The sequence below is a fragment of the Coregonus clupeaformis genome, chromosome 6, assembly GCF_020615455.1.
Source record: "Coregonus clupeaformis isolate EN_2021a chromosome 6, ASM2061545v1, whole genome shotgun sequence".
Lineage (NCBI taxonomy): Eukaryota > Metazoa > Chordata > Actinopteri > Salmoniformes > Salmonidae > Coregonus > Coregonus clupeaformis.
This window is the reverse complement of record NC_059197.1, coordinates 30,690,515-30,710,407: the sequence shown is the minus strand read 5'-3', so window position 1 is coordinate 30,710,407 and position 19,893 is coordinate 30,690,515. Positions and strand designations below refer to the sequence as shown.

The window sequence follows — 19,893 nt, the reverse complement described above, 5'->3', positions numbered from 1 at the left end:
CTCGCTCTCTCCGAGTCTCTCTCGCTCTCTCCGAGTCTCTCTCCGAGTCTCTCTCGCTCTCTCCGAGTCTCTCTCAGTCTCTCTCGCTCTCTCAGAGTCTCTCTCCGAGTCTCTCTCGCTCTCTCCGAGTCTCTCCGAGTCGCTCTCTCCGAGTCTCTCTCCGAGTCTCTCTCGCTCTCTCCGAGTCTCTCTCCGAGTCTCTCTCCGAGTCTCTCTCGCTCTCTCGCTTCGAGTCTCTCAGTCTGAGTCTGAATCTCTTTCGCTCTCTGAGTCCGAGACTCAAATTCAAGCTACTTTGTTGGCATGAAAAACATTGCGTCAATATTGCCAAAGCAACAATGTAGACAATAGACACTGTAATAAAATGTTAGTAAATAACAATAAGAATTAAAACAAAAAAAAAGTATCTCATGAAAGGAATGAGGGGGCTGAGATTGAATCATCCAGTTGTAGACTGTTGAATGGTTTGGTTAGTCATAGAGCAGCACCTGTTACCATATTAACATACCGTATCAGTCTGATCTGTGCTGTGACACACCCGTACACGTCTGTTGGAGGTGACTCAGACCCATGTTTGCACTAGCGGGGTGGGTGGAAATATGGGTTTGTGTAAAGCAGCTCCTGCCTCTCCAGCCTTAGTACAGATTCTTTGTGAGTTAGTGTGTTGTTCTATTCTAATCTAGCAGAATGAGGATGCGTCCCAAATGGCACCCTATTCCCTATATAGTACACTACTTTAGACCAGAGAATGGCACCCTATTCCCTATATAGTGCACTACTTTAGACCAGAGAATGGTACCCTATTCCCTATATAGTGCACTACTTTAGACCAGAGAATGGCACCCTATTCCCTATATAGTGCACTACTTTAGTGTCAACGATGTAGTGATGGTGTGGTGGGGAATCAGGCGCAGAAGCAGAGGTACAGTCCAACAAGACTTTACTAAGCAAAATAATCCACAAGCGGCAGGAGGCCAAACAGACGCGCACAGGCGTCAACACACGATCGCACGAAAACACAGTGCGCAAAACTCTCCTAAACAGAGGAGGACACTACTAATACTGGCGTACTGGAAAAATAACACAGCTACGCAACCATCTGACAAGCGACAATTACACACAACACTATACACACAAACAGGGAACTAAATAGGGTGCATAATGAGACCTAACACAAAACAGGTGTGGCTAACAGACAAAACTAATCAAACAGGAAACACAGAACATAGAACGGTGGCAGCTAGAATTCCGGAGAGACGAACGCCGAAGCCTGCCCGAACAAGGAAGAGAGGCAGCCTCGGCCGAAACCGTGACAGTACCCCCCCCTTGACCGCGGCTCCAGACGCGCGCCCGACTCCCGGCCTTGGGGACGACCCGGAGGCCGCGGCGCAGGGCGCGTCGGATACCCCGATGGAATTCCGTCAGGAGCGACGGGTCCAAAATGTCTCTCCTCGGCACCCAGCACCGCTCCTCCGGACCGTACCCCTCCCACTCCACTAGATACTGAAGACCCCCCCTCCGACGTCTAGAATCCAAGATGGATCTCACGGTGTACGCCGGTGCCCCCTCGATGTCCAACGGGGCGGAGGGGTCTCCAAGATCTCATGTTCTTGGAGTGGGCCCGCTACCACCGGCCTGAGAAGGGACACATGGAACGAGGGGTTAATACACTTATACTCCACTGGTAACTGTAATCTATAACATACCTCGTTCAACCTTCTCAGGACTTTAAATGGCCCTACAAACCGCCGACCCAGTTTCCGACAGGGCAGGCGGAGGGGCAGGTTTCTGGTAGAGAGCCAGACTCGATCTCCAGGTGCGTACACAGGCCCCTCACTGCGGTGTAGGTCGGCGCTCGTCTTCTGTCGACGTATGGCACGCTGCAGATGGACGTGTGCAGCGTTCCACGTCTCCTCCGAGCGCCGCACCCACTCATCCACAGCGGGGGCCTCGATCTGGCTCTCATGCCATGGTGCCAGAACCGGCTGGTACCCTAAAACACACTGAAAAGGGGTTAGTTGGGTGGAGGAGTGGCGGAGAGAGTTCTGTGCCATCTCGGCCCAGGGCACATATCTCGCCCACTCCTCCGGCCGGTCCCGGCAGTATGTTCTGAGAAACCTGCCCACATCCTGGTTTACGCGTTCCACCTGCCCATTACTCTCCGGGTGGTAACCCGAGGTGAGGCTCACCGAGACCCCCAACCGCTCCATAAAAGCTCTCCAGACTCTGGAGGTGAATTGGGGACCCCGGTCAGCCACAATGTCCTCGGGCACCCCGTAGTGCCGGAACACATGAGTGAATAGTGCTTCGGCGGTCTGTAGGGCAGTAGGAAGACCCGGCATGGGGAGCAAACGACAGGCCTTAGAGAACCGGTCCACAACGACCAGGAGTGTAGTATTCCCTTGAGAGAGGGGAAGGTCAGTTATAAAATCCACCGAGAGGTGGGACCATGGTCGTTGTGGAACGGGCAGGGGCAGTAACTTACCCCTAGGCAGATGTCTAGGCGCCTTACACTGGGCGCACACCGAGCAGGAGGAAACATAAACCCTCACATCCCTGGCCAACGTGGGCCACCAATATTTGGCACTAAGACAGTGCACTGTCCGGCCGATACCCGGATGTCCAGAGGAGGGTGACGTGTGAGCCCAATAGATCAATCGATCCCGACACTCGAGCGGAACATACTTCCGACCCTCCAGGCATTGTGGTGGACTAGGGTCGGTGCGTAATGCCCGCTCGAGCTCAGAATCGAGCTCCCACACCACCGGTGCCACTAGACACGACTCCGGCAGTATGGGAGTGGGCTCCACGGACCTCTCCTCCCCGTCATACCGCCGAGACAGCGCATCTGCCTTACCGTTTTGTGACCCAGGGATGTAGGTGATCTTAAAAGAGAAACGGGTCAAAAACATACTCCATCTAGCCTGTCGAGGGTTCAGCCTCCTCGCTGCCCGGATGTACTCCAGGTTACGGTGGTCCGTCAAAATGAGGAAAGGGTGTTGAGCCCCTCAAGCCAGTGCCTCCACACCTTAAGGGCCTGTACCACAGCTAACAGCTCCCTGTCCCCTACGTCATAATTACGCTCCGCCGGGCTGAGCTTCTTGGAATAGAAGGCACAGGGGCGGAGTTTAGGTGGCGCGCCTGACCGTTGTGAAAGCACGGCGCCAATACCGGCCTCAGACGCGTCCACCTCTACCTGAAATGGTAAAGAGGGATCCGGATGCGCCAGCACCGGAGCCGAGGTGAACAGGTCCTTCAGCTTCTCAAACGCCCTGTCCGCCTCGACTGACCACTGCAGACGCACCGGGCCCCCCTTTAAGAGAGACGTGATGGGAGCTGCCACTTGCCCAAAACCCCGGATAAACCTCCGGTAGTAATTCGCAAACCCCAAAAACTGCTGCACCTCTTTCACAGTAGTTGGTGTTTGCCAATTACGCAACGGCTGACACTCGGTCTACCTCCATCTTCACCCCTGACGCAGACAACTGATACCCCAAAAAGGAAATCGACTCCTGGAAAAACAGACACTTCTCTGCCTTCACATACAGGTCGTGCTCCACCAGCCTCCGCAACACCCTGCGCACCAGGGCCACATGCTCGACACGGGTAGGTGAGTACACGAGAATGTCATCTATGTACACCACGACTCCCTGTCCCTGCATGTCCCTGAAGATCTCATCCACGAATGATTGGAAAACTGACGGAGCATTCATCAACCCGTATGGCATGACTAGATACTCGTAATGGCCCGAGGTGGTACTAAAGGCTGTTTTCCATTCATCATCCTTCCTGATGCGCACCAAGTTGTACGCGCTCCTGAGATCTAATTTCGTGAAGAAACGCGCCCCATGCAACGACTCAGTCATGGTCGCAATCAGCGGGAGTGGATAACTATGCTTCACCGTAATCTGATTGAGACCACGGTAATCGATGCACGGACGCAAACCACCATCCTTCTTCTTCACGAAAAAGAAACTCGAGGACGCGGGGGAAGTGGACGGCCGTATGTATCCTTGTCTCAGTGATTCGTCTATGTAAACCTCCATAGCTTTCTTCTCCTCCTGAGACAGAGGATACACATGACTCCGTGGGAGCGCAGCTCCTGCCTGAAGGTCTATCGCACAATCCCCGTGCCTATGGGGTGGCAACCGCGTCGCCCTCGCCTTACTAAACGCAATAGCCAAATCCCCATACTCAGGTGGAATGTGCAATGCGGGCACCTGGTTTGGACTCTCCACCGAGGTAGCCCCTATGGAAACGCCCAAACATCTACCCACACACTGAGCAGACCACTCCATCAGAGCCCTCTCCTGCCACGAAATAACGGGGTTATGGGTACTTAACCAGGGCATGCCCAGCACCACCGGATACGCAGGAGAGTCAATCAGAAACAGTTGAATTATCTCCTGATGACTCCCCTGCGCACACATCCTAAGTGGCGCCGTGACCTCCTGATTAAGCCCGTACCCAACGGACGACTATCTAGGGCGTGAACGGGAAAAGGAACATCAACAGGGAGAAGGGGAAACCCTAACTCTAAACAAAACTTCTTATCAATAAAATTCCCAGCCGCGCCTGAATCTACCAGCGCCTTATACTGGGAATGAGGTGCCACCTGCGGAAAACGCACAGGCATACAAAAATGGGCAACAGTGAGCTCTGGGTGAGTGGGGCGCCTACTCACCTGGAGGGAATCCCCAGTGCGGGACCTGTCGTCATCTCCCCGAGGAGGCCATCCCCAGCACCTAGCCGCGGTGTGTCCTCCCCGACCACAGTTGGTGCAGTGGATGGACCCCCTCACCTGCCGACTCCTCCTATCTCTAGCGCCAGCGCCCCGAGCTCCATAGGACACGGCTCGGATGCGCTGGAGGGTGAAATGGACGGACCCCCCTCAGGACGTCCGCGGGAGGCCAATAGGTTATCTAACCTGATTGACATGTCGACCAGCTGGTCGAAAGAGAGACTGGTGTCCCTACAGGCCAGCTCCCTACGGACGTCCTCTCTTAGGCTACATCGATATATATCTACGAGGGCCCGCTCATTCAACCCTGCATCAGCCGCTAGAGTACGGAATTCAAGCGCAAATTCCTGAGCACTCCTCCTCCCCTGCCGGAGGAAGACCAGACGCTCCCCCGCCGCTTTCCCCTCCGGGGGATGGTCGAACACCGCCCTAAAGCGGCGGGAGAACTCGTCGTAGGTGATACTCGCGGCGTCGATCTTCCTCCACTCCGCGTTGGCCCATTCCAACGCCTTCCCGGACAGGCAGGATATCAGGGCAGACACGCTCTCATGCCCCGAGGGTGCCGGGTGTACGGTGGCCAGGTACAACTCCACCTGGAGGAGGAATCCCTGACACCCAGCCGCGGTTCCGTCGTAGGCCCTCGGGAGAGCGAGTCGGATCCCTCGGTGTTCTGGCGCTGGAATGGGCAGGCTGGCCGATGGTGCTGGCTGGGCTGGCGGTGAGGAAGGGGTTGGAGGTGCGCCCCAGCCTCGGAGCGTGGTGATTACCTCCTGCAGGGCGGTTCCCATCTGGAGGATCTGTTCCTGTTGCTCCCGAACCTGGACCTCCAGTCTCGTCGGCGCTGCTTCGGCTCCCGCTGATTCCATGTTTAAGGTGTGTAATTCTGTCAACGATGTAGTGATGGTGTGGTGGGGAATCAGGCGCAGAAGCAGAGGTACAGTCCAACAAGACTTTACTAAGCAAAATAATCCACAAGCGGCAGGAGGCCAAACAGACGCGCACAGGCGTCAACACACGATCGCACGAAAACACAGTGCGCAAAACTCTCCTAAACAGAGGAGGACACTACTAATACTGGCGTACTGGAAAAATAACACAGCTACGCAACCATCTGACAAGCGACAATTACACACAACACTATACACACAAACAGGGAACTAAATAGGGTGCATAATGAGACCTAACACAAAACAGGTGTGGCTAACAGACAAAACTAATCAAACAGGAAACACAGAACATAGAACGGTGGCAGCTAGAATTCCGGAGACGACGAACGCCGAAGCCTGCCCGAACAAGGAAGAGAGGCAGCCTCGGCCGAAACCGTGACATTTAGACCAGAGAATGGCACCCTATTCCCTATATAGTGCACTACTTTAGACCAGAGAATAGCACCCTATTCCCTATATAGTGCACTACTTTAGACCAGAGAATGGCACCCTATTCCCTATATAGTGCACTACTTTAGACCAGAGAATGGCACCCTATTCCCTATATAGTGCACTACTTTAGACCAGAGAATGGCACCCTATTCCCTATATAGTGCACTACTTTAGACCAGAGAATAGCACCCTATTCCCTATATAGTGCACTACTTTAGACCAGAGAATGGCACCCTATTCCCTATATAGTGCACTACTTTAGACCAGAGAATGGCACCCTATTCCCTATATAGTGCACTACTTTAGACCAGAGAATGGCACCCTATTCCCTATATAGTACACTACTTTAGACCAGGGTCCATAAGGTAGTGCATCCCTCCCTCCATCGCTCCCTCAATCCACCCTCCCTCAGTCTCTCCCCACCTCTGTCCACCCTCCCTCAGTCTCTCCCCACCCCCGTCCACCCTCCCTCAGTCTCTCCCCCACCCCCGTCCACCCTCCCTCAGTCTCTCCCCACCTCTGTCCACCCTCCCTCAGTCTCTCCCCATCTCTGTCCACCCTCCCTCAGTCTCTCCCCACCCCCGTCCACCCTCCCTCAGTCTCTCCCCACCCCTGTCCACCCTCCCTCTGTCCACCCTCCCTCAGTCTCTCCCCACCGCTGTCCACCCTCCCTCAGTCTCTCCCCATCTCTGTCCACCCTCCCTCAGTCTCTCCCCACCCCTGTCCACCCTCCCTCTCTCTGAGGTGTTTCTCACCTCTGCATGGCACCGACAGTGTCTCTCCCAGACTATCAGATCATTTAGCAGGACACAAAGAGACCTGATAAGGGATCCATCCTCATTAAGCTCTGCTGCCAACTGGGACGGGGACACACACACACACACACACACACATGGACACACACACACGGACACACACACACGGACACACAGATGACCAGAGCTACAACACACCAGATATATTTCCAGGGCTATGATGATATATTTCCAGGGCTATAGAAAAGCTAACCTCTTGTTTACAGCATGAAGACTCAGAGTGGCCTGTTTTCCTGTCTGGTTCACAGGATCGTTACACTGATGGAACAAGCTCTCTCCTCCCTCCTCCCTCCTTCTTCCTCCTCCTCCTCCTCCTCCCTCCTCTTCCTCCTCCTCCCTGCTCCCTGCTTCTTCCTCCCTCCTCCCTGCTTCTTCCTCCCTCCTCCCTCCTCCCTGCTTCTTCCTCCCTGCTCCCTGCTTCTTCCTCCTCCCTCCCTGCTTCTTCCTCCCTCCTCCCTCCTCCCTGCTCCCTGCTTCTTCCTCCTCCCTCCTCCCTCCTCCCTCCTCCCTGCTTCTTCCTCCTCCCTCCTCCCTGCTTCTTCCTCCTCCTCCCTGCTTCTTCCTCCCTGCTCCCTGCTTCTTCCTCCTCCTCCCTGCTTCCTGCTTCTTCCTCCCTCCTCCCTGCTTCTTCCTCCCTCCTCCCTGCTTCTTCCTCCCTCCTCCCTCCTCCCTGCTCCCTGCTTCTTCCTCCTCCCTCCTTCTTCCTCCTCCCTCCTCCCTCCCCTCCCCTGCTTCTTCCTCCTCCTCCCTGCTTCCTGCTTCTTCCTCCCTCCTCCCTGCTTCTTCCTCCCTCCTCCCTGCTTCTTCCTCCCTCCTCCCTCCTCCCTGCTTCTTCCTCCCTCCTCCCTCCTCCCTCCTCCCTGCTCCCTGCTTCTTCCTCCTCCCTCCTCCCTGCTTCTTCCTCCTCCCTCCCTCCTCCCTCCCTCCTCCCTGCTTCTTCCTCCTCCCTCCTCCCTGCTTCTTCCTCCTCCCTCCCTCCTCCCTCCCTCCTCCCTGCTTCTTCCTCCTCCTCCCTGCTCCATGCTTCTTCCTCCCTCCTCCCTGCTTCTTCCTCCTCCTCCCTCCTCCCTGCTTCTTCCTCCTCCCTCCCTCCTCCCTGCTTCTTCCTCCTCCTCCCTGCTTCTTCCTCCCTGCTCCCTGCTTCTTCCTCCCTGCTCCCTGCTTCCTGCTTCTTCCTCCCTGCTTCTTCCTCCCTCCTCCCTGCTTCTTCCTCCCTCCTCCCTGCTCCCTCCTCCCTGCTTCTTCCTCCTCCCTCCCTCCTCCCTGCTTCTTCCTCCTCCCTCCCTCCTCCCTGCTTCTTCCTCCTCCCTCCCTCCTCCCTGCTTCTTCCTCCTCCTCCCTCCTCCCTGCTTCTTCCTCCTCCCTCCCTCCTCCCTGCTTCTTCCTCCTCCCTCCCTCCTCCCTGCTTCTTCCTCCTCCCTCCCTGCTCCCTCCTCCCTCATTCAATCCCCTCAGGCTTCATATTCTGATTAAAGCATTTTGGTCAACAGAAAACACACTGACAGGCCAAGGTCACACAACTCAAATGGAATGACTTAACACTGGGATTTATAATGAACCTCCATGTCTCCAAACACATTGAAGGCTGTCCAACTAGAAACCTGAACCTAAGACAGTCATGTCAGCACATGTAGGATACTGCAGGCAGAATAGCAACCTGGAGGAGACAGACAGACGGGAGAAAGACAGACAGAATAGCAACCTGCCATTTCTATTTCTGGGCCTTTTATTAAATACAAAAATAGTTTACAAGTAAGCTCTGTGTGTGCACTATGATGTAACCTGTGCATATACCATTACAATTTGATTTGTAAAGTATAGAACAAAACATGCTACTTGTATGCTTCAACTATAGTCACAATGTCTCCTATTGCATAGCCTAGGTCTATATCAGTTTTATTTTGAGTTCACTGGCACTGCAGTTGTGACTGTGGCTCGCTCCCCTTGTCCCCTGATAGAGACAGAGCCGTGCACCAAACAGGATGGAAAACGTCAGCTATTCTGCATTGCATTAATCCGATGTGAGCGCTATCAGCAAATGCCGAAACACGTGACGCAACTCTCCTGATAAACGTAGAAGCAAATTTATAAAATGGCTGACCTCCTGCAGAACAGAGCTACAGCTGGATTTTCTCCTCATTCCATGACTGTATACAATGAATGAATGTGTCACAAATGGCGCCCTATACAATGCACTACTCTTGACCAGGGAAATAGGGTGACATTTGGAATGCACACAATGTAATAGCAGAACTGGAGTAGTCGTTGTGTTTCTGTAAGTAAAGGGAATGTCTAGTTACCTGCCATGTTTTCAGACTGACTAGTAATGGAGGTGAAGAAGGAACAAAGAAAGAACCAGCAGGGTAAACCCAGCCTAAACCATTACAGCCCAGTAGTCTAAATCATTACAGCCCAGTAGTCTAAAGCATTACAGCCCAGTAGTCTAAAGCATTACAGCCCAGTAGTCTAAATCATTACAGCCCAGTAGTCTAAACCATTACAGCTCAGTAGTCTAAATCATTACAGCCCAGTAGTCTAAATCATTACAGCCCAGTAGTCTAAACCATTACAGCCCAGTAGTCTAAACCATTACAGCCCAGTAGTCTAAATCATTACAGCCCAGTAGTCTAAACCATTACAGCCCAGTAGTCTAAATCATTACAGCCCAGTAGTCTAAATCATTACAGCCCAGTAGTCTAAATCATTACAGCCCAGTAGTCTAAATCATTACAGCCCAGTAGTCTAAATCATTACAGCCCAGTAGTCTAAATCATTACAGCCCAGTAGTCTAAACCATTACAGCCCAGTAGTCTAAACCATTACAGCCCAGTAGTCTAAATCATTACAGGCCAGTAGTCTAAATCATTACAGCCCAGTAGTCTAAATCATTACAGCCCAGTAGTCTAAACCATTACAGCCCAGTAGTCTAAATCATTACAGCCCAGTAGTCTAAATCATTACCGATGCTGGGGAACAAAAAACAAAACATTTAATCTGTACTTTGTGTCTCTAAAAATCAGAATGTTTCCATGTTTATTGTCATGTGATAGTGTTTTAATTGAAATTACCAAATGTCTCCCTTTTACCAGATCCAAATATTTCCGCATGAACTGTTTATTTATTGTATTCCAAAATATAATCTTCTCTCCATATGAACTGATGTATTATAGACCATAGACTAAAGGACAGCTACATGACTTCATGAAAAGGCAGCAACCAGACACATTGTTCCACTTTCTTTAATAAAAAGACTCCAACAGATCCAGTTTCCCTCCAAATAGGCTTACAAGGAAACTTGATGATGTATGCTTATCATGATAACTATCACCAATCAACATAAAAGGATCAGAGGTAGTTATGATACAACCCACCAAGGTTTGGCTCAACCACTATTCCATTAATCATCATCCCTAATCATCCCAAATATTGAGCAGCCTTTTTGTTCAATAAAAAGCTAAAAAACTATAATACAATCATTAATAACCATTCAAATGGATAGGCAGAGAGCAGCACTATAGATTCTCTGGGAAAATAATAATAACCGATTATTCTCAATAACAGCCCACTCACTCCCACTGCTGCAGCACTGTGAGAGGTTCTGATGCAGGAAAGAGCAGAGAAAGCATTCCCTCCCAGATAACAACTACTAGCTAGTAGGCTACACATTACATACCAGGGGATGACACACTGTTGCAAAGCCTTCCTTCCCATGCCTGGTCCTGTGTGTGATACCCATCACCTTCCTTCTCATGGTCCTGGTCCTGTGTGTGATACCCATCACCTTCCTTCTCATGCCTGGTCCTGTGTGTGATACCCATCACCTTCCTTCCCATGCCTGGTCCTGTGTGTGATACCCATCACCTTCCTTCCCATGGTCCTGGTCCTGTGTGTGATACCCATCACCTTCCTTCTCATGGTCCTGGTCCTGTGTGTGATACCCATCACCTTCCTTCTCATGCCTGGTCCTGTGTGTGATACCCATCACCTTCCTTCTCATGGTCCTGGTCCTGTGTGTGATACCCATCACCTTCCTTCTCATGGTCCTGGTCCTGTGTGTGATACCCATCACCTTCCTTCTCATGCCTGGTCCTGTGTGTGATACCCATCACCTTCCTTCCCATGCCTGGTCCTGTGTGTGATACCCATCACCTTCCTTCTCATGGTCCTGGTCCTGTGTGTGATACCCATCACCTTCCTTCCCATGCCTGGTCCTGTGTGTGATACCCATCACCTTCCTTCCCATGGTCCTGGTCCTGTGTGTGATACCCATCACCTTCCTTCTCATGGTCCTGGTCCTGTGTGTGATACCCATCACCTTCCTTCTCATGGTCCTGGTCCTGTGTGTGATACCCAATCACCTTCCTTCCCATGCCTGGTCCTGTGTGTGATACCCATCACCTTCCTTCTCATGGTCCTGGTCCTGTGTGTGATACCCATCACCTTCCTTCTCATGGTCCTGGTCCTGTGTGTGATACCCATCACCTTCCTTCCCATGCCTGGTCCTGTGTGTGATACCCATCACCTTCCTTCCCATGCCTGGTCCTGTGTGTGATACCCATCACCTTCCTTCCCATGCCTGGTCCTGTGTGTGATACCCATCACCTTCCTTCTCATGGTCCTGGTCCTGTGTGTGATACCCAATCACCTTCCTTCCCATGCCTGGTCCTGTGTGTGATACCCATCACCTTCCTTCTCATGGTCCTGGTCCTGTGTGTGATACCCATCACCTTCCTTCTCATGGTCCTGGTCCTGTGTGTGATACCCATCACCTTCCTTCCCATGCCTGGTCCTGTGTGTGATACCCATCACCTTCCTTCTCATGGTCCTGGTCCTGTGTGTGATACCCATCACCTTCCTTCTCATGGTCCTGGTCCTGTGTGTGATACCCATCACCTTCCTTCCCATGGTCCTGGTCCTGTGTGTGATACCCATCACCTTCCTTCTCATGGTCCTGGTCCTGTGTGTGATACCTATCACCTTCCTTCTCATGGTCCTGGTCCTGTGTGTGATACCCATCACCTTCCTTCCCATGCCTGGTCCTGTGTGTGATACCCATCACCTTCCTTCCCATGGTCCTGGTCCTGTGTGTGATACCCATCACCTTCCTTCTCATGGTCCTGGTCCTGTGTGTGATACCTATCACCTTCCTTCCCATGCCTGGTCCTGTGTGTGATACCCATCACCTTCCTTCCCATGGTCCTGGTCCTGTGTGTGATACCCATCACCTTCCTTCCCATGGTCCTGGTCCTGTGTGTGATACCCATCACCTTCCTTCCCATGCCTGGTCCTGTGTGTGATACCCATCACCTTCCTTCTCATGGTCCTGTGTGTGATACCCATCACCTTCCTTCCCATGCCTGGTCCTGTGTGTGATACCCATCACCTTCCTTCTCATGGTCCTGGTCCTGTGTGTGATACCCATCACCTTCCTTCTCATGGTCCTGGTCCTGTGTGTGATACCCATCACCTTCCTTCTCATGGTCCTGGTCCTGTGTGTGATACCCATCACCTTCCTTCCCATGCCTGGTCCTGTGTGTGATACCCATCACCTTCCTTCTCATGGTCCTGGTCCTGTGTGTGATACCTATCACCTTCCTTCCCATGCCTGGTCCTGTGTGTGATACCCATCACCTTCCTTCCCATGCCTGGTCCTGTGTGTGATACCCATCACCTTCCTTCCCATGGTCCTGGTCCTGTGTGTGATACCCATCACCTTCCTTCTCATGGTCCTGGTCCTGTGTGTGATACCCATCACCTTCCTTCCCATGCCTGGTCCTGTGTGTGATACCCATCACCTTCCTTCCCATGCCTGGTCCTGTGTGTGATACCCATCACCTTCCTTCTCATGGTCCTGGTCCTGTGTGTGATACCCATCACCTTCCTTCTCATGGTCCTGGTCCTGTGTGTGATACCCATCACCTTCCTTCTCATGGTCCTGGTCCTGTGTGTGATACCCATCACCTTCCTTCTCATGGTCCTGGTCCTGTGTGTGATACCCATCACCTTCCTTCCCATGCCTGGTCCTGTGTGTGATACCCAATCACCTTCCTTCCCATGCCTGGTCCTGTGTGTGATACCCATCACCTTCCCAGTGCAGGACCAACAACATGGTGTGTGTGTGTGTGTGTGTGTGTGTGTGTGTGTGTGTGTGTGAGCACCAACAACATGGTGTGTGTGTGTGTGTGTGTGTGTGTGTGTGTGTGTGTGTGTGTTAGCACCAACAACATGGTGTGTGTTGTTGGCTCAGTCAGTCCTATAGTGCCTGGCCTGTTTACTTTGCTCTGAGAATTCAATACAGAATTCTCATCATAACCCAAGTCTGATATAGCACACTGATGTAACACACAGACACACACCTTTGTCTGTAAGGAACAATAGCAGTACACACACAGACACCAGAACTAGGACCCCAGTGAAGTGTGCCGAGCACCAGAGGGTCATCTGGACCGCTTCTGTCCACTGCAGCAGGAGACCAGACAGGTGGAACGTTTCCTTTCTGATCAGTAGATCTTCCATACATGGTTCCCCTTCCGTACACGGTTCCCCTTCCGTACACGGTTCCCCTTCCGTACACGGTTCCCCTTCCGTACACGGTTCCCCTTCCGTACACGGTTCCCCTTCCGTACACGGTTCCCCTTCCGTACACGGTTCCCCTTCCGTACACGGTTCCCCTTCCGCATACCGGTTCCCCTTCCGTACACGGTTCCCCTTCCGTACACGGTTCCCCTTCCATACACGGTTCCCCTTCCATACACGGTTCCCCTTCCATACACGGTTCCCCTTCCATACACGGTTCCCCTTCCATACACGGTTCCCCTTCCATACACGGTTCCCCTTCCATACATGGTTCCCCTTCCATACATGGTTCCCCCCCCCCCCCAGCAAAATTAGCCTACATGTAGGCTGTTTCTATGTGTATTTCACACTATGTTGAGGTAAAAATCAGGGTATAATGCTTGTATGGATGTCAACCCCAATACATGTTCATGTCATCGTCACCAATCAACTGCATTACAGTTCAAAACTACTTAGACTACCAACAACTTCTGTAAGCTAACTATGCTACCAGTTTATACGAATGGGAGTTAGTATTTAGCATTCACTTCTTCTAAACCTGAAAAGGGAACTACTTCTAAATGTCATGCAGAGAAAACAGCCAGATATATCCAAATCAGATTTTAGTAACCACGTTGTGGGCCTGTTACAATATATCAATCATGACGGATTTGAAAAATATATCCACTTTGTTAGATCAGATTTGTGATCCGGCGTCATCCTTCTATCCCCCACTGTCTGGATCCCATTGATCTCTTTTACCGCATCTATCCCCAATACCTCCCGGATCTCTTGCCAAGAGTTCAAACTCATTTCCATGTTCTTTGAAATCCCTACACAAGGAACTTGTTCTGATAGCCTTTCGTTAAAAGTTCTCCATGTTTGTTGTCAAACACAAAAAAAATATCCAGATCAAGCATAAATTGGCTTTAAAAAGCGCTGCGTGGTCAAGCCGTTATCTGCAGTGGGCCTTACAGCATTTACTGTGATACGGCCTCTGCAGAAGTCAGGGCATTCATACTTCATGTGCTTCGTGGAGCAGAGCAGAGCTGTTGTGAAGGAAGTTGGCAAGGAAGTGAGTTTGTGTTTATACAGGATCTCCCGCCCCCACCTACCATCAACCAATCATGTCAATGCGGAGCTATACTGAGCAGTAGCAATGCGTGGGTAAAATCACCAGGGAAGCCAATCGAGAGAAAAAAAGCCATATTACGACCTGTGTTGTGATAATAGGCCCTTTTCACGATGACGTCATCTAACTTCCGCCTTTCCGCGTAGCAGGTTAACTTCACTTCCGTTCGCCCGTAACCTGAGACTTCTCAACGAAAATACAACTGTTGACCACTAACTAGCAAGCTAGCTACTTGAAGAAATTCCAAAAGGTACGTTTAAGTTAAATTAGTAAAGTTAAGAGTAATAATGTTTACGTATATGCAATGGTTTGTAACTTGCTAACGTTATTGTTAATTCATAATTGTTCACTGCCTTAGTTACTTAAAAGTGGGCTAACGTTAGCTAACAACAACTTAGTACCAGATACCGATAACGTTAAAAGGTAGCGTTACATTGCTGCCTGGCTGTAATGTAACAAGTTTGCTTAGCTAGCTATCTAACCCTTTGTTAGGCAGTTAGTTTATTCATGAATGTATAGTAACTCACCTATTCAAATACTGTTGTGCATGATAGCTAGATAAATATTGATTCCTGGTCAAAGCTGAATGTTAATTTAGCTGTTTCTTTTCTCTCTGTGTCTGTATCGCAACAGTATCCCATCCAACACCGAAGCATGGCACAATCTTCGAGAAGATGCTATTGCAGTGTACCATTTTGTTCAAACAACAAACAGAAATTCCCGTATCTGAGTTTTCACGATTTCCCTGTTGATGGAGAAATACGTGCCCGTTGGGTGAGGGCGATCAGGAGAGATGAGGGACCAAGTTTTAAGATTCTTCGTGGGAGCACCTTTGTTTGCAGTCAGCAACTTATCTATCTTAACCTATCTTATCATAATGTTAGAGAACTGTTTATCTGAGAAACCTGAAGCCGATGAGCCTCCTCATTTTTCTTCATGGACCTGTAACATCGCCCTCTCACTGTCACCTCACCGTTAACTACACTTGAGACTGTTTCAATACAGTGATTGGGAGAAAGGGCGCAGCATTAGCCATTAATACATTACTGACTCTTATCTTACGGTCGATACAAACAGCAGTAATATTAAAAAGAGGCTGCAAAACAGAAACTCGTCAGCTCATAACCTTCGCTAGCATAGGGCTAATTTAAGCTAAATAAAGATAAACACGTACCTTCATAATCAAACAGGTAACCTTCAACGAAGAACTTGTAGCCTTTATCAAGCTTCGATCTTGAAGTAAGGGACCACTTGTCAGCAAGTCGTTCTACGTCGTTAAGTCGTATTGGTGGCAGATGTGAAAGGGACTGGGTGAACTCCATAATGATGTGCTACTAGCTAAGCGTTCCTAAGCGACACCGGATGTAAACATAACCTGCATCGCGGCAGAACGGAAGTTGTCTGACGTCACGTGAAAAGGGCCTATTGCGTTGTTTGCTCTATAACCTGTTAGTTCATATACCTTGACACCGTGATATATAGGCCTAAAGGCCGAGACAATAAGAAGATACAGTGGCAGAATAAATTCAAACACACCTTTGTTTCGTCACAAAACCGGAGAGCAACACCTGTCTGGTGAAGTCCACAAAACATATTACATGTAACAAACAGTTACATGACCTACAGCATGGTCAAGCAAGTTAATGTTTCCCACATTTTCGGACTACTAATGATTTAGGACCACGGAGTTATCGCAAGTCGCTGCCTATTCTAGCATAATTTCAAATTCATCGTCAAAATCAAATCAAATGTTTTGTCACATGCGCCGAATACAACAGGTGTAGACCTTACAGTGAAATGCTTACTTACAAGCCCTTAACCAACAATGCAGTTTTAAGAAAAAATAAGTGTTAAGTAAAAAATTTATAAGAAAAAAATATAAAATAATTAAAGAGCAGCAGTAAAATAACAATAGCAAGGCTATATACAGGGGGTACCGGTACAGAGTCAATGTGCGGGGGCACCGGTTAGTCGAGGTAATTGGGGTAATATGTACATGTGGGTAGAGGTAAAGTGACTATGCATAGATAATAAACAGAGAGTAGCAGCAGCGTAAAAGAGGGGGGGATTGCAAATAGTCTGGGTAGCCATTTGATTAGCTGCTCAGGAGTCTTGTGGCTAGAAGCTGTTAAGAAGCCTTTTGGACCTAGACTTGGCGCTCCGGTACCGCTTGCCGTGCGATAGCAGAGAGAACAGTCTATGACTAGGGTGGCTGGAGTCTTTGACTATTTTTAGGGCCTTCCTCTGACACCGCCTGGTATAGAGGTCCTGGATGGCAGGAAGCTTGGCCCCAATGATGTACTGGATCGTACTCACTACCCTCTGTAGTGCCTTGCGGTCGGAGGCCGAGCAGTTGCCATACCAGGCGGTGATGCAACCAGTCAGGATGCTCTCGATGATGCAGCTGTAGAACTTTTTGAGGATCTGAGGACCGATGCCAAATCTTTTCAATCTCCTGAGGGGGAATAGGCTTTGTCGTGCCCTCTTCATGACTGTCTTGGTGTGTTTGGATCATGATAGTTTGTTGGTGATGTGGACACCAAGGAACTTGAAGCTCTCGACCCGCTCCACTACAGCCCCATCTAAATCACCTCTGCTTAGTCTAATACAGTGACAACTAAAAGATACCAAAAACTATTTAGTCCAATCAACATAAGCTAAATATGACGTGAATGGATGTGTGTGGTGTGTGTGTGCTTACGTGCGTGCAAGTAGAAAAAAAACGCCAATGCCATCCTCTTTCATGTTGCCTAAACGTGGTATTCACCTCCTAGGCTACCTGGCTAAAATACTTGCTCGCTAGCCTAACTTTCTTTCATGGGCATTGATGAGCCAGCTAGTTAACATTAGCCTTCTACATCTAGCTACATATTGAACTTCCATCCTCTCAGGCCAGGGACACAACGTATGAATTTATGGTTGGATCAGAATCGCCGTTATAATCATTGGCCAGTACGGAGAATGAAGTAAGTCCAAATCCCTATCTCCATCCATGGCTAATTTAGGAAAGGGTCCATTTTAGCTAGCTAGCTAGCCACCGGAGGGCAACAACACAACGAGATGCAACAACTCACATTTTATTCTGTCAATAACGACGTTTGGCTTGTGATAGGTCTGAAGCCGAATCCAAACTGGCTTCCCTTGACACTTTTTTTTTGGTGTGCCAGGACTATTCACAGCTGAGCTCACTCAACGCTGATTGGCTATTATTATTTTTTTTTTTTTTATCAAGGTAGGCCATATGCTCGCTAGCTTCCCTTGCATTCAATGCTAAGGGCAGCAACAATGTCATACTCTTTATGACCAGACGGCATCAGATAGAAATGTTACACATACTGAGACAGAGGGGGCGCTGTTTAGTTCGCTCAGATGCTTTAACCCGTGAGATACATTCAGCCTCTTGGGAATTGAAGGAAATGTATGAAAACACAGAGAGACAAAAGATGACATTATTTTGTATGTTTTTTTTCTTGGTCAATTTTTTGGGGAAGCCTGGCTCGCATTGGCATCCATGAATACATGTCACTGATACTGAGCCCTCCACATTCTTACAAAATTTGGGAGGTGCACAGCGATGCGGTATGGAGGTCGATTTGGCCTCTAAGACTTCGGGGGCTCCGCAATTGCGTCACACCCTGTGTACGGAGCCTCCAGATAGCTTGCCAGAGCAAGCATAAATTGGCTTTAACGCACATTACCACAATTAACACAGTAGGCGATCCACAATAGATTTTAAACGACACACTGGCGTGAGATACAAGGACGATTGATTTAGTACATTGTAACAAGCTTGATATAAATAAATTTAAAAAACAGCATACAGTCCATGTCGAATAGCCACAGTGCGAATTATTTCTGATGCCCAAATGACAAGAAAACCAGATATGTTAATGATCATAGCCTAATCATACAAAAGGTAGGAGAATATAGGAGAAAAGCAGAATGTTACAAAGCCATAAAATAGCCTAGAGTCCGTAGCTAAACATATAGGCTGCCTATGGGTTACAGAGGAGTACGCAGTAATCTCCTGAGCTTTGATTAACCCCCTCCGTGATTCCAAGTTAACAAGAAAGACAACAGGAAAAAAAGACAATGTGTATCCGATTCGGACTGCATTCCTACCTCAATATAGCCGGCCAACCCTGGAACTACGATGCCCAAAATTAGGACCGATATCGCGGGGACTCGACACATCTTCCAAGCTGATCTGCGCCGATATTACAGTCAAATTGTCCTCTAGGTCGACAGAATCAACTCCACGATCAACAAGGAGACGAAAAATGTCCTGGAATGATAGGTAAATCTCTTCTGAGGAGCGGAGCTAGTCCTGCGTCGCTTGCTTGCCCCGAGATCGACAGCGAAATGAAATGTAGCAGACTAATGACCAGTGGGATAGGGAGGGAGTGCGGGTTCGTCCTCTTCTCTCTCTCCAGATTTCCACCCGGTCCAACATTACAGAACACAGTGCGCCGCCAGGCGTCTGGTGAGAGTCCTACCGGATGTGAAGTCATTAGATTAGGCTTTCTGTACATATGATACGGCTTTGATATGGGCCTAAAGGATGTTGTATTGTCACCTACAGTGGCGATTTTAGCATGTACATTTTGGTGGGGCAAACAAAAAAAATCCCGTTTTAGATGCATCCCAGCAAAGCCTCAACACAACACAACACTAAACAATACATTCATTGCACTATAACGGTTACAAACGGTGCCCACAAACTGATAGGGCCTCTATAAAGCTGTCCCAACAGCAGAGCTTTCTTTTCAGCACCATGGAGTGAATCCTTACCACCGCTCCACCTGGCTATCAGCCGAGCCTTGTCTGGCAGCGAAACAGTTCATTCAGCCTCCTTTGTTCATTCAGTTCATTCAGCTGACTTGCTTAAACAAATGTGGTTTCTACTGACAATTGAGATGTACAAACTACGGCATAAGGGAACAATGAGCGGATAAGAGGCAATCCATAATTTTGATTAAGACAATGAGCAAGCTAAAACGGACATAGTCAATATAACAATTTGTTCAGCACTTTTGAAATGTACAACGACAGAATTCAGAACATGGTCCGTTCTTACATTGTTCTCCCTGAACACCAAGTCAGAACCGTAGGATAAATAAAGGGGGCATATAAGCAGACAATGAAAGCTCTTACAATATTCGATTATTACATTTCTCTAAAACAGGCTAAAGGCTACATGTCAGAACAGTAGGCTAAGTTATGAGGGGGAAAGGGACCACATTATTTGGGTGAGGCACATGGGCTACTAAC

The 19,893-nt window shown here is 49.5% G+C and overlaps 1 protein-coding gene across 13 annotated transcripts in view; it reads right to left on the bottom strand.

Moving 5' to 3' along the window:
• The window catches only part of aplp2 (amyloid beta (A4) precursor-like protein 2), a 140,585-nt gene extending 121,539 nt beyond the window's left edge, over positions 1–19,046 (bottom strand). For 4 of the 13 annotated variants that reach the window (XM_041878194.2, XM_041878188.2, XM_041878186.2 and 1 more), the window contains exon 1: positions 18,745–19,044. In XM_041878194.2, the coding sequence (XP_041734128.1) occupies positions 18,745–18,816 (72 nt within the window). In that variant the 5' untranslated portion in view covers positions 18,817–19,044. Of the gene's footprint in view, positions 1–18,744 lie in introns of all 13 variants that reach the window. The other 9 variants (XM_041878185.2, XM_041878191.2, XM_041878196.2 and 6 more) reach the window with 5 other exon arrangements.
• Between the last annotated feature and the right edge of the window lie 847 nt (positions 19,047–19,893).